This window comes from Symphalangus syndactylus, chromosome 18 (genome assembly GCF_028878055.3).
Source record: "Symphalangus syndactylus isolate Jambi chromosome 18, NHGRI_mSymSyn1-v2.1_pri, whole genome shotgun sequence".
In the NCBI taxonomy this organism is placed as follows: Eukaryota; Metazoa; Chordata; class Mammalia; order Primates; family Hylobatidae; genus Symphalangus; species Symphalangus syndactylus.
Window position 1 is genome coordinate 46,837,022 of NC_072440.2, and position 12,970 is coordinate 46,849,991.

Consider the following 12,970-nt stretch of genomic DNA (forward strand, 5'->3'; position numbering starts at 1 on the left):
TCACCTATCTACCTGCCATGGCCTCTGCCCAAGGTAGCCTGTGGCCCAGAACACCTAACAAAAGAAACATGGGTACAGTGCCAGTGATTGGAGGAGGCCTCTCCCCACCCACTGCAGAGCACACCTGCAAAAATGAGTAAATACAACAGTGGCAAGACTAAGAGCCTATCTACTGCGCATTACCCTTAAGTGCCCTCTACTGGATCACAGCTCAAACAACAACACCAAAAATTATTTTGCTAATAAACACTCCTGTATCTTTATAGCAGCATGATTTATAATCCTTTGGGTATATACCCAGTAATGGGATGGCTGGGTCAAATGGTATTTCTAGTTCTAGATACCTAAGGAATTGCCACACTGACTTCCACAATGGTTGAACTAGTTTACAGTCCCACCAACAGTGTAAAAGTGTTCCTATTTCTCCACATCCTCTCCAGTACCTGTTGTTTCCTGACTTTTTAATGATCGCCATGCTGCTATAAAGACACATGCACACGTATGTTTATTGTGGCACTATTTACAATAGCAAAGACTTGGAATCAACCCAAATGTCCAACAACAATAGACTGGATTAAGAAAATGTGGCACATATACACCATGGAATACTATGCAATCATAAAAAATGATGAGTTAATGTCCTTTGTAGGGACATGGATGAAACTGGAAACCATCATTCTCAGCAAACTATCGCAAGGACAAAAAAACAAACACTGCGTGTTCTCACTCATAGGTGGGAATTGAACAATGAGAACAATTTGGACACAGGGTGGAGAACATCACACACTGGGGACTGTTGTGCGGTGGGGGGAGGGGGGAGGGGGGAGGGATAGCATTAGGAGATATACCTAATGCTAAATGACGAGTTAATGGGTGCAGCACACCAACATGGCACATGTATACATATGTAACAAACCTGCATGTTGTGCACATGTACCCTAAAACTTAAAGTATAATAATAATAAAATTAAAATAAAAAAAACACTCCCATGAGCATACACCCACAAATAAACATCCTGTACAGAGCCCTGGCCCTCTAAAAGCATCCAGAAACAAACCAATGACTACATTCAACTTATACCACAGTTGAAGAACATCAGTCCCCCAAGATGAGAAAGAATCAGCACAAGAACTCTAGATAGAGACAGGCATCAAAGAAATATACCTCCAAATAGTAAGAGTCATCTGTAACTAATCCTAGCCAATATCATACTGAATGGGCAAAAGCTGGAACCATTCCCCTGGGGAACTGGAATAAGACAAGGATGCCCACTCTTACCACTCCTATTCAACCTAGTACTCTAAGTCCTAGCCAGAGTAATAAGGCAAGATAAAGAAATAAAGACATCCAAATAGGAATAGAAGAAGTCAAGCTATCTTTTTTCCACTGGTAATATGATCCTATACCTAGAAAACCCTTAAGACTCTGCCAAAAAACTCCTAGAATTCATAAATGACTTTGGTAAAGTTTCAGAATATAAAATAGGTGTACAAAAATTAGTAGCATTTCTATACACCAATAATGTTCAAGGTGAGAGTCAAATAAAGAACACAACTCAGGGCCGGGCACGGTGGCTCATGCCTGTAATCCCAGCACTTTGGGAGGCCGACGTGGGTGGATCATGAGGTCAGGAGATCGAGACCATCCTGGCTAACACGGTGAAACCCCGTCTCTACTAAAAATAAAAAAATTAAAAAAATTAGCTGGGCGTGGTGGTGGGTGCCTGCAGTCTCAGCTACTCGGAAGGCTGAGGCAGGAGAATGGTGTGAACCTGGGAGGCAGAGCTTGCAGTGAGCTGAGATTGCGCCACTGGACTCCAGCCTGGGCGACAGAGCGAGACTCTGTCTCAAAAAAAACAAAAACAAAAACAAAAAACAAAAAACAAAAAACTCCATTTACAGAAGCTACAAAAAGCATTGAAATATCCAGGAATCCAGCTAACCAAGGAGGTAAAAGATCTCTAAAAGGAGACCTACAAAACACTGCTGAAAGAAATCAGAGATGAGACAAACAAAAGAAAAAGCCTTTCATTTAATATCACTAAATGGCCATACTGCCTAAAGCAATGTATAGATTTAACACTATTGCTCTTAAAGTACCAACATCATTTTTCACAGAATTAGGAAAAACTATTCTAAAATTCATGTGGATCTAAAAAAAGAGCTCAAGTAGCCAAAGCAATCCTAAGTAAAAAGAACAAAGCCAGACCCATCAGACTGCCTGACTTTGAACTCTACTATAAGACTACGGTAATCAAAACAGTATGATACCGGTACAGAAGAGCCACATGGACCAGTGAAACAGAATAGAGAATTCAGAAATAAAGCCACATACCTACAACTGTCTGATATTTGATAAAGCCAACAAAAACAAGCAATGGGGAAAGGAATCCCTAGTCAATAAATGGTGTTGGAATAACTGGCTAGCCATATGCAGAAGAATGAAACTGGACCCCTAACTTTCCCCCTATACAAAAACTAACCAAGACAAATTAAAGATTTAAATATAAGACCTTAAACTATAAAAATATTATAAGAAAACCTAGGAAATACCCTCCCTGACATTGGTGTTGGCAAATAATTTTTGGCTAAGTCTCTAAAAGCAATTGCAACAAAAACAAAAATTGACAAGTGGGATCTAATTAAACTAAAGAGCTTCTGCACAACAAAAGACACTATCAATAGAGTAAACAGACAACCTACAGAATGGGAGAAAATATTTGCAAACTATGCATCTGACAAAGGTCTAATATCCAGAATAAGGAACTTGAACAACTCAGCAAGCAATCCACAAATAACCACATTAAATAATGGGCAAAGGACATGAATAGACTCCTTAAAAGATGACATACAGGTGGCCAACAAACATATGAAGAAACTCTCATTATCACTAATCATTAGAGAAATGCAAATCAAAGCCAAAATGAGGTACCATCTCACTCCAGTCAGAATGTTTATTATTAAGAAGTCAAAAAATAACAGACAATGGTGAGGCAGCGGAGAAAAGGAAAAGCTTATACACTGTTGGTGGGGATGTAAATTAGTTCAGCCAGTGGAAAGCAGTTTGGAGATTTCTCAAACAACTTAAAACAGAACTACCATTCAACCCAGCAACCCCATTACTGGGTGTATATACCCAAAAGAAACTGTTTACCAAAAAGACACATGCAGTCATATCTTCATTGCAGTGCTATTCACAACAGCAAAGACATGGAATCAACATAGGTGCCCATCAGCAGTGGCCTGGATAAAGAAAATATGTACATATACACCACGGAACACTGCACAGCCATAAAAAAGAACAAAATTGTGTCCTTTGCAGCAACATACATGCAGATGGAGGCCATAATCCTAAGCAAATTCCACAGGAACAGAAAACCAAATACCACATGTTCTTACGTATCAGTGAGAGTTAAGTCTTGGGTACTCATGGATATAAAGATGGGAACAGGAGACACCATGGACCACTTGGGGGAGCTGACAAACTACGTATTTGGTATTATGCCCACTACCTGAGCGGTGAAATCTGTACCCTAAACCTCAGTATCCTCCAAATATACCCATCTAACAAACTCGTGCATGTATACTCCTTGTATCTAAAATTAAAGTTGAAATTTAAAAAATGAAATTGCCAATATTAACAGTTAATGACATAAAAATAGCAACTTACTATAATCAAATTCAAAAATGGCAATGTCATATATTCAACTAAATACTTCCTGAGAAACAAATAATACAAAATACAATAAAAAGTTTTAAAGTAGCTTATTGTCAGACAGATTTGGCTTCATAAGGGGTTAAAAATGTCTTCATAGTCTCTACTAAAATACAAAAAAAAATTAGCCAGGCGTGGTGGCGGGCACCTGTAGTCCCAGCTACTCGGGAGGCTGAGGCAGGAGAATGGCGTGAACCCGGGAGGCGAAGCTTGCAGTGAGCCGAGATCGCGCCACTGCACTCCAGCCTGGGTGATAGAGAGAGACTCCGTCTCAAAAAAAAAAAAAAAAAAAAAAAAAAAGGCTTCATATATACCTATATATTATAAAGTTATACATATAATAAAAGTCTGATAAAACACAGTAAGTCTATGGTATATGTAAGTCTTTCCTTTGTTACTGGGGTCAAGGGTTGCCACTTTATTATACTCTGTACATTAACTGAGTTCCAAAGTATTAACATAAGTGGAAGCTTTGGTACTGGAAAGGTATTTATCTCTTAAGTTACAAAGACAAAGGATAAGAGAGATTGAAAAAAGTATATCTCTCCAGAAGGGACCTTGGTAATCTCTTAGTTCTTAACAGACAAGGAAGACGAGACACACATAGCTGGTTAAGCAGAGCTGGGGCTTGGTCACATCCTCTTAGACTTCCAGTCTCACATTCTTTCCAACAGCAGCACTGTGCCTTGCATATTCTAAGTGGTAAATGAATATTTATTGATATTATTCAATCAGTGCATAGAACAATATAGTTACTTACTTTTATAAAAGTTGGTTTCCACAAGATAAGCGAAACATTCACTTGGCTCATGTCAGAAGGAGTGAGATTACATGTGATGGTAGCAAATTTACAGGTATTGCAGTCCTGTTTAAGTATCCAGAGATACATATCAGTATTCTTGCCATTTTATCAAATATACTATATTTAAATTCTTCAGATGGTTATTTCTAGATTGATATCAATTTTATTCATTTGGAAAACAAAGGTAAAAATAGCACTTGTCTTAATTTACCAGAATTGTGCCTCGTTTGAGATGGTCAGTTGATGTAGTCATTTTCTTTCCAGAGTTGATACTGAAAGGATTCTCAAAGACATGGGGTCTGCAGTTTGCATTCTAGAAATGAAAATATTACATTTATTAGACAATGCCAGATATCAGAGGAAGAAAATGACTTGCTGCAGTAGTGTAAAGAATCTGTGAATGACAGCCATTGCCATATATTAAAGATCCATCTTTGTAAGTGTGCTGTATGGAAAAGGTTGTTATGCACCAGCCATACATACATATATATCCACCCCAAGATAATACGTACTGTTACCATGCTATTTTTGAATTGTAATGGATACTAGTGAGGTTGTAATGGAAAAGAAAGAATGCTAATAGAACTTACTATTACATGATTAATACATTCATTATTACCTTAATCAAAGATAAGCTTATAAATTCTATACTACAGAGAGAGTAAAACATTTAAAATTCTACTGATAAAAACAACAGCCAGCCACAGTGGCTCACACCTGTAATTCTAGCACTCTGGGAGGCCGAGGCGGGTGGATCACCTGAGGTCAGGAGTTCGAGACCAGCCTGGCCAACATGGTTAAGGCCCCATCTCTACTAGAAATACAAAAATTAGTTGGGTGTGGTGGCAGGAGCCTGTAGTCCCAGCTACTTGGGAGTCTGAGGCAGGAGAATCATTTGGACATGGGAGGCAGAGGTTGCAGTGAGCCTAGATCGTGCCACTGCACTGCAGCCTGGGTGACAGAGAGAGACTCTGTCTCAAAAAAAAAAGGAAACAAAAACAACAAAAATACTTGTTCAATATTATGGCTCACGAAACAATTGAAAAGCGAGGGACCTTCGTCTGTATTTATGTATTCATCCAATAATACTTTTGATTCCCTACACACCAAGGATAAGACACTCAGTCTACATGGGAGGAAGACGTAAGCAGACAGCCCTATAGATGTTAACATATTATGTTAAAATGCTATATTTATAAGATAGCTGGTTCTAGACTTAACCTAGTAAACCTTTGCTTCCCCAGTACTCTCAATATCCTTGACAAAAGTTAGTAAGATTAAAGTTTCCTAAGCAGTATGAAAAGTACAATTTTTTTTCTCTTCTGGATTTTCACAAACCTGCTTTTTTGGATTAGAGGGAAATTCCAGAGGCTTATTTTTCCCTTGCCCTTAAGAAAACATTTAAGTGATCACAAGCCAATTAGCATTGTTGCTATTTCTTGATTTCTGAGAATACTTTAGAAAAATGCATGAAAAGACAGATTTCCAAATTCTGACATCATGCACACATTAATTCAATACTTATGGTGATTTTTTGTTTTAGGCACTAAACCATAATGAACTATCATATAGTCTCATTCAAGCTAAAAACATAAAGGGGGTGCAATATTGCTATTATTTGGGATGTGAGTAAATACAATTATACTCTTTTGTTTGCAGCTGTGCAGGCTTAGGCACAATTAAGAAGTCACTTTATAGAGTTGTTTGATTACCACAAATCAAGGAAAAGTGTAACAAACATTTCATAACAATGAATTATTTAAAATCTACTCTAGTGGATTGAATAATGGTCCCCAAAGATATGCCTAAATCCTCCTAGAACTAGTAAACATGACTTTACTTGGAAATAGGGTCTTTGCAGACATAATTATATTAAGGATCTCCAGATGAGATCACTCTGGATTTAGGGTGGACCCTAAATCTAATGGTGAGTGTGCAGAAACACAAAGAGAGAAGGAGAACACATAGAAACACAGACAGGTGAAGACAGAGGCAGAGATAGGAGTTATGCTGCCGCAAGCCAAGGAACACCTAGGGTTGCCAGCTGTCACCAGAAGCCAGGAAAACAGCATGAAAAAGAGTCTCTCTTGGAGCCTCCAGAAGGAATTAACACTGTCAACACCTTGATTTTGGACTTCTGGACTCCAGAACCGTGAACGAATAAATTTGTGTTGTTTTAAGTCACTCGATTTGTGATAATTTGTTACAGCAGCTCTAGGGAATAATACATCTATTATTATTTGCTTTTAATTATCTAAATACCTCTCCATGTTACTTCGGTAAAACTCTATTACAAGTATCATGCAGAGGAAAAGGCTTAAACATAAAGTGGAAAAGATAACAGTAATGACATTAATTCCGAGGCACACATGACTTACATCAGAAGATGACAATCCAGTTGGGTACAGCACAGGATAACCATTAGATGTCATACTGGGGAATGAAATTGACAGCTTAAGTTCTGGCATTGGAAAAGGTCCACTTTTTCTAATCTACAAGAAAAAAAGTGGAAATGTAATCTTTCATCCTCCTTTAATAGAATTCTTTCTGTCTTATGTAGGACTTTGTTTTCTAGCTGATGAAGTAAGTTGTGTAATATTTTGAATCCCCAAACGAATATAGATCCTTTATGGTGCTGTACAGAGAATTGGCATAATTCAGCCAGGAGAAAATACGGACACTTAATGGTCAGTAGCTGTATGTATCAGCTATAATCATATTGTTCCTCCATCCCCCATTCTCTTAATAGACCTAGGATTAATAGAAGACCAGAACTGGACGTTTTTGTCTGTTATTATGTTCTTGCCATGCTCACTCTTTATTTATTTATTTATTTATTTATTTTATTATTATTTTTAACATACCAGTCTTTTTGAAACTGGAAAGAAGGGAGACTATGGAATAATTTAGATTTTTGGTTGCCTTTACCCAGTTTGTCATAATTCCCTAAACGCATAAATCATCTCTAATCCTGGCTAGATGGGATCTGCCACCGCTATACAGGCAAACCAGACTCCCATCTGCTTCCCTTCACAATTCTACCCCCAGCTAGGGCTACTGTGCCACTGGCTGTTGATAATCTGGTTTTATGAGAGTCAGATTTACTTTCATTTCAGTCTCCATTCGTTTTCATCCACTAACCCCAAATTTCCACTTAGTATCATGTTCTGCTACCAGTAGTGAGTGTAGCTCAAAGAGAAAGGTGGGCAGGATGAAGTTCAACAGGAAACTGAACTCACTATCCAGAGGTCCTTGCCTACTTAAAAGGTACAACTGAACTGGGACAACCAGGTGCAGTGGTCCCCTTCCCACTGCTGAAGCATAATCTGTAGGCCTGAAGCCTATGGCATCCCTATGCAGCTTCTTTAGCTGGGTAGGGAATGCCTTGATTTACATAGATAGACCCAAGGAAAGTCAGCGATCTACCCAGCTAAGCCTTCCAGACTGAGAGCTCCTCAGATCTAAAGCAATTTCCTGGGTTGGTAAAGATTAAACACATCCTTTAATTCTGGAATTCTGGAGGTTCCTGACCAGCTGCACCTGGACCCTTAAACATGCTCCCTAACTCTTATCTTCTTGATTTCCAGTCAAATTCTGTTTCCTGATATTCAGTCAGAAATCCTGTGTTCTGTAATTATCATTTTTTTCTGATTAAAAAATGTTCCTTGTAGAAACACTGGAAAATACCGAAAATAAACAGAAAATAAACGTTTCCTATACTTCAACTACCTTGGTTAAATTTTAGTGTAGGTTACCTGTCCTTACTATTTGCATATAGGCATATTTATAAAATTTGTAACACAATAAAATAAGTTTTGTACCCTGTCTGTAAAATGTATTATGCTATGGCATTTTCCTTTAAATATATAAGTTTATTGAGAATATGACTGTTCATAACAACCACAACGTCAATATTGTGACTATGTGCCACATACTGTGCTAATCTTCTTATATGCATTATTGCTTTTAACCCTGTTAACAACTGCAGGAAGCAGATCCTCTTTTTATCTTTGTTTTATCTATGAGGTAAGAAGGTTGGAATGAAAATTAAGAACTTCCAAGATCACAAAGCTAGTAAATAGCAGCATTATGGTTTCTTACTCCAAAATGTGCCTTCTAAAATATTACATTAAGTCTCTCCATTGAATATATGATTATCTCTTCGCTAAATATATGACAATTTATTTAAGTAATTTCATTGTGTTAAGTGTTTAGATTGTGCTCAGGCTTTAATTTTTAAACTATTATAAATAATATTGTTAAGAACATCCCTGAAATCTTTGTTTCTATCACCAAAAATTTCCCAGGGAAAATTCCGAGCAGTAAACTTACTGGGTTTCACCTTAAAAAAAGTTATTTTAAAAAACTCCATTATTCCAATTCTAGAATTTACTTCAGCAAAATAATCAGAGATACACACAAAGTTTTATGCTCAGGAATATTCTTAGCAATGTAATTCATATCAACACTTTTAGAAGAGGGAGTACCTATTTCAAATCTGGACCCTAAGAAGTTACAATATATAAAGATCTACAACAAAGTCTTTTGTTGTCTTTCTTTTTTTGCTGAATTTTCTAGTTCAGGGAAAGTGAATGGGGCTGGAGAAATCTGATAGCCTGAATTCCAAAAATCTATCCTAGAATTCAGTAGAGTGATTGGCATTTATGCTAATTTCCAGGGTATCTTGTCATAGGAATTCTAGCAGAGTACAAATTTTAAAAAATGAAATTAATCTTGGGAGTATATGTTTATTTATACTTTGTGAGAGAACCTTTTTTTGTGGTTGGCAATTCCCAAAGGGATTGAGGCTATCTTCATTTATAATTTTGTTGCATTATCTCATATTTTTGAATACATATTTAAATCCATTATTTGAATTGTGTTCTCTTTTTTCCTTGAGTAATTTTAACTTGAGTCTGTGTCAGTAACTAGGCATTACCTAAAATAAAATTCCATGATTGTTTGCTATAGTGGTATAGAGTTTGTTATAAAATATTTAAAAGGAAAAATAAATGTAATAGAAAACATCACTTAAGGAGGTGGTAGTACCAACGTGAGTAATTTATAGTACAATGCATGTGAAAGGTAACAATAAGGAGAACGTGATACATACTTATTTGTTGAGTAAAAAAAATTGCCAAGACAATTGTGATAACAAATTTCTGATATAGTCATAATTAATGAAAAGGTGCTTTTCTTAGTCACACTGAAAAAATAATGTAAGTAAAGTCTACAGGTTTATCGGTAGCATCTATCTAGTCCCATAGTTTATATTTTTTCTAGAAAGTCATTCTAATAGTATCTTATTTTGAGGAAATTAGAGACTTAGATCTCTAAACTGATTTGAAAATATAATTATCACAAATCTAAATCTTCGGTGAAATTATAAAGAAAAATATAAATTGAAAATTACATATATAATATGTTTATATTTATATTTATGAAATTATAAAGAAAATATGCTGGAATATAGAGATTAAACATTGTAGCAACATATTTTTATGCATCTGTTAATACTTTAATTTATATATTTACAAATAACTCATTTAGAATACTATTTTAGAGGTAATTTCTTACCAAGTAGAAGATATTAATTTCATTTCCAATGTCCTCAGTAGAATTAATAACTTCAGGGACTGTCTCATTGGCAGCAATTGAAATGTGGTATTCACTTGCAGAGCTTAAAAGAATTAATTAGAAGAAGAAAAATAAAACAAAGTTTAACTTTTATTTGGCCTCATTATTTTCTTTCTCCATATCATGTAATTCCACAAAAATACTTGTAGGGATTTCAAATCATAGGGTAATTCATTTACCTTGAAACCTAAAATTAAATCTTTGAGGAGAGTGAGAAGGATTATATAATTTAGTTTAATCGTCACTGATACTTACTTGACCCCAAAATGCTAGAATATGAGTTTTAAAAGTTAAAATTTCATTGTTAACAAGTGAAAAGTTTCCATAAATTCACTAATACCATTTATACCTAGTGAAAAATGAAGCTAAAATGTAATGCTGAATTCTAAATAGATTTAAAATTTTTACCATTTCATAATTTAAAGTCCTATATTTACTGCTAAACTTAAAAGTTCAATCTTCTCTACACAGCTTCATCATGTTCTTTGGATGAACTTGGTAGAATAAAATAGCATGTTTTTAAGCAGCACTTCAGTCAAGGGAAGACAAAAAATATTTATAAGTGTTTGCCAAAATTTGATTTTAAGTAAATGGAAAACTCTTGGGGAAAAGTCAGTGCACTAATAGAAGTGGATAGAGAAAAATAGAAAATAGCCGATAGAATTTAAAGGCTGAGAAATATTAGCACAATCTACATGTATATCCTATAATCATGCCATTTTTGTAGTCTCCAGTTAGTAAAGAGAGAGTGCCATAGATAATAAATTATTAAGCCAGAAGGAAGATATTGAATGTTCCCAATTAAAAAAAAAGATAAATGTTTGAGACGATGGATGTTCCAATTACCCTGTTTAATTGCTATATATTACTTGCATCACAACATCTCCAAGCACCTTATAAATATGTACAATTATTATGTGTCAATTTAAAACACTTTTTAAATTAAAAGAAAAAAAAAACATGTGAAATGGTTTAAACTAACACTTCCTGAACATATAACCTTGGGTAAATTAGCCTCTCTGAACCTGAAATTCTTCAACTGGAAAATGGAGATAGTAGTTGTATTTGAACCATAGCATTATCATGAGGATCAGATAAGACAGAACACAAAGGCTCAATAAATGTTAGCCACTATTCTTAAAAATTAATAAAATGATAAGACTTTTAGAATAAACCAACTTGCCACTGATTCTTATCCTTTTAAGTACATTGCACATGTTTATTTGGCAAAAGCTTGGAGTTCTGCTTAAGCAGGGGAAATTATAGAGGGAAAGTTTGTCAACATAGTTTGTGTTTGGATAGATAAGAAGTTCTTAAGAGAAATAATGGTTTATGAATGGTGGAAGAAATAAACAGCTCTTATCAATGAGAAATGCTTTAATCTTGTGTGTCCAGATTGAGAAGACTGATCAGCTTCCACAGGATGAGAACGATGGCCAAGAAATATGCTGGTGGCCTCTAAGAAAATATCGTGTTTTGCAAAGGACTTCTGGGTCTTCAACTTGCATTCGGGAATTAAGACTGGACAGCGAATGCAATCCGGTATCAGTAACACCTAACATTTTGGGTTATTTAGTATAATGGTTCTCAAACATTAGGATGCATGAGAATTACCTAGAAGGCTTGTTTAACCCCATCCTCCGAGTTTTTGATTTGGTAGGTTTCAGGTGGGACCGGAGAATTTGCCTAACAAGTTTCCAGGTGATGCTGATGCCATTGGCCAGGAAGGGACCACACTTTCAGAACCACTGAGTTAATAGAAAGGCATCAACATAAAAATGTAGTTTTCTCCTACCTGTAAAACTGTAGTCCAACTTCATATTTTACCGGGATAGAAATGTTTACTACATTATCAGAAAGGGTTTCAGGAGGTTCTTCGCTGTCACTACAAAATACACAGCACATTCAGACAAACCATTAAAATCTTGACTATTTAGAGACATTTCTAAGTGTTTGAAAGAGAAGCTTGTCCTGGCGACTAAATAAAAGCACGTAAGAGTATAATTTTTAATTATTTTTGTAATTGGGGTGAAGAAGGAGATCGGAGATGATTGGTATGCTTGAAAGTTCCCAAGTTGATTCTGATGTGCAACTAGAGTTGACAATCTCACGGATTTATGTTTTTCAACATTCTATGACATTAATGATAAGAGTCCCTCGGTTTAATTGTTAAAATACAAAGATTATTGGGCTTCCCTTAGAAATGTGGATTTAGTGGTTCCAACTTGGGGTGCAGGAATTTCTGTTTTTAACCACATATCTGCCCCCAGGTGATTCTTATTTATCACAGATGAGGACTTAGCAAAGATAAGTGATTAGGGTCACACAGCTGAGAGTAAATCTAAAATCTTTTGTTTTCTTCTTTAATAGTCTTTCCATACTAAGTACTTGATGATCATATTATTTGTTAAGCACTGATTTATTCTCTTGATTTTGGTTATCATTTAAATTATATATTACGTAAACACACATATACATACTTCTTCATATTAGAAAACACATACAAATGATATAACAAGTAATGAACACTGACTCTGGGGCCAGAGAATGGGATTGTTCTTGCACACTGATACACTTTGATCAAATTACTTATCTGTCTTTGCCTTGATTTATCTATAAAATGGGATATTAAATGGGTAATAAATGATGATTAAATGAGCAATAAGTATAAAGTGTTTAAGATTGTGCCTAGGACATAGGAAATATTCAGTAAGTGTTAGCTTTCATTATCATTATACACACACCCCTCCACCAACTGACCAAGTACCTAACATATTGTCTCACAGAATGGGCATAAGAGTACTTTTCAATGGCTG

The 12,970-nt window shown here is 35.7% G+C and overlaps 1 protein-coding gene across 1 annotated transcript in view; it reads right to left on the reverse strand.

The window, feature by feature from the left end:
• The window catches only part of ITGA1 (integrin subunit alpha 1), a 170,887-nt gene that overhangs the window by 12,547 nt on the left and 145,370 nt on the right, over nt 1–12,970 (reverse strand). Inside the window, exons 22-26 of the mRNA XM_055252682.2 lie at nt 11,950–12,039; nt 10,095–10,197; nt 6,896–7,009; nt 4,729–4,830; nt 4,476–4,580 (exon numbers count right to left, since the gene is read on the reverse strand). Of these exons, the coding sequence (XP_055108657.2) occupies nt 4,476–4,580; nt 4,729–4,830; nt 6,896–7,009; nt 10,095–10,197; nt 11,950–12,039 (514 nt within the window). The remainder of the gene's footprint in view (nt 1–4,475; nt 4,581–4,728; nt 4,831–6,895; nt 7,010–10,094; nt 10,198–11,949; nt 12,040–12,970) is intronic.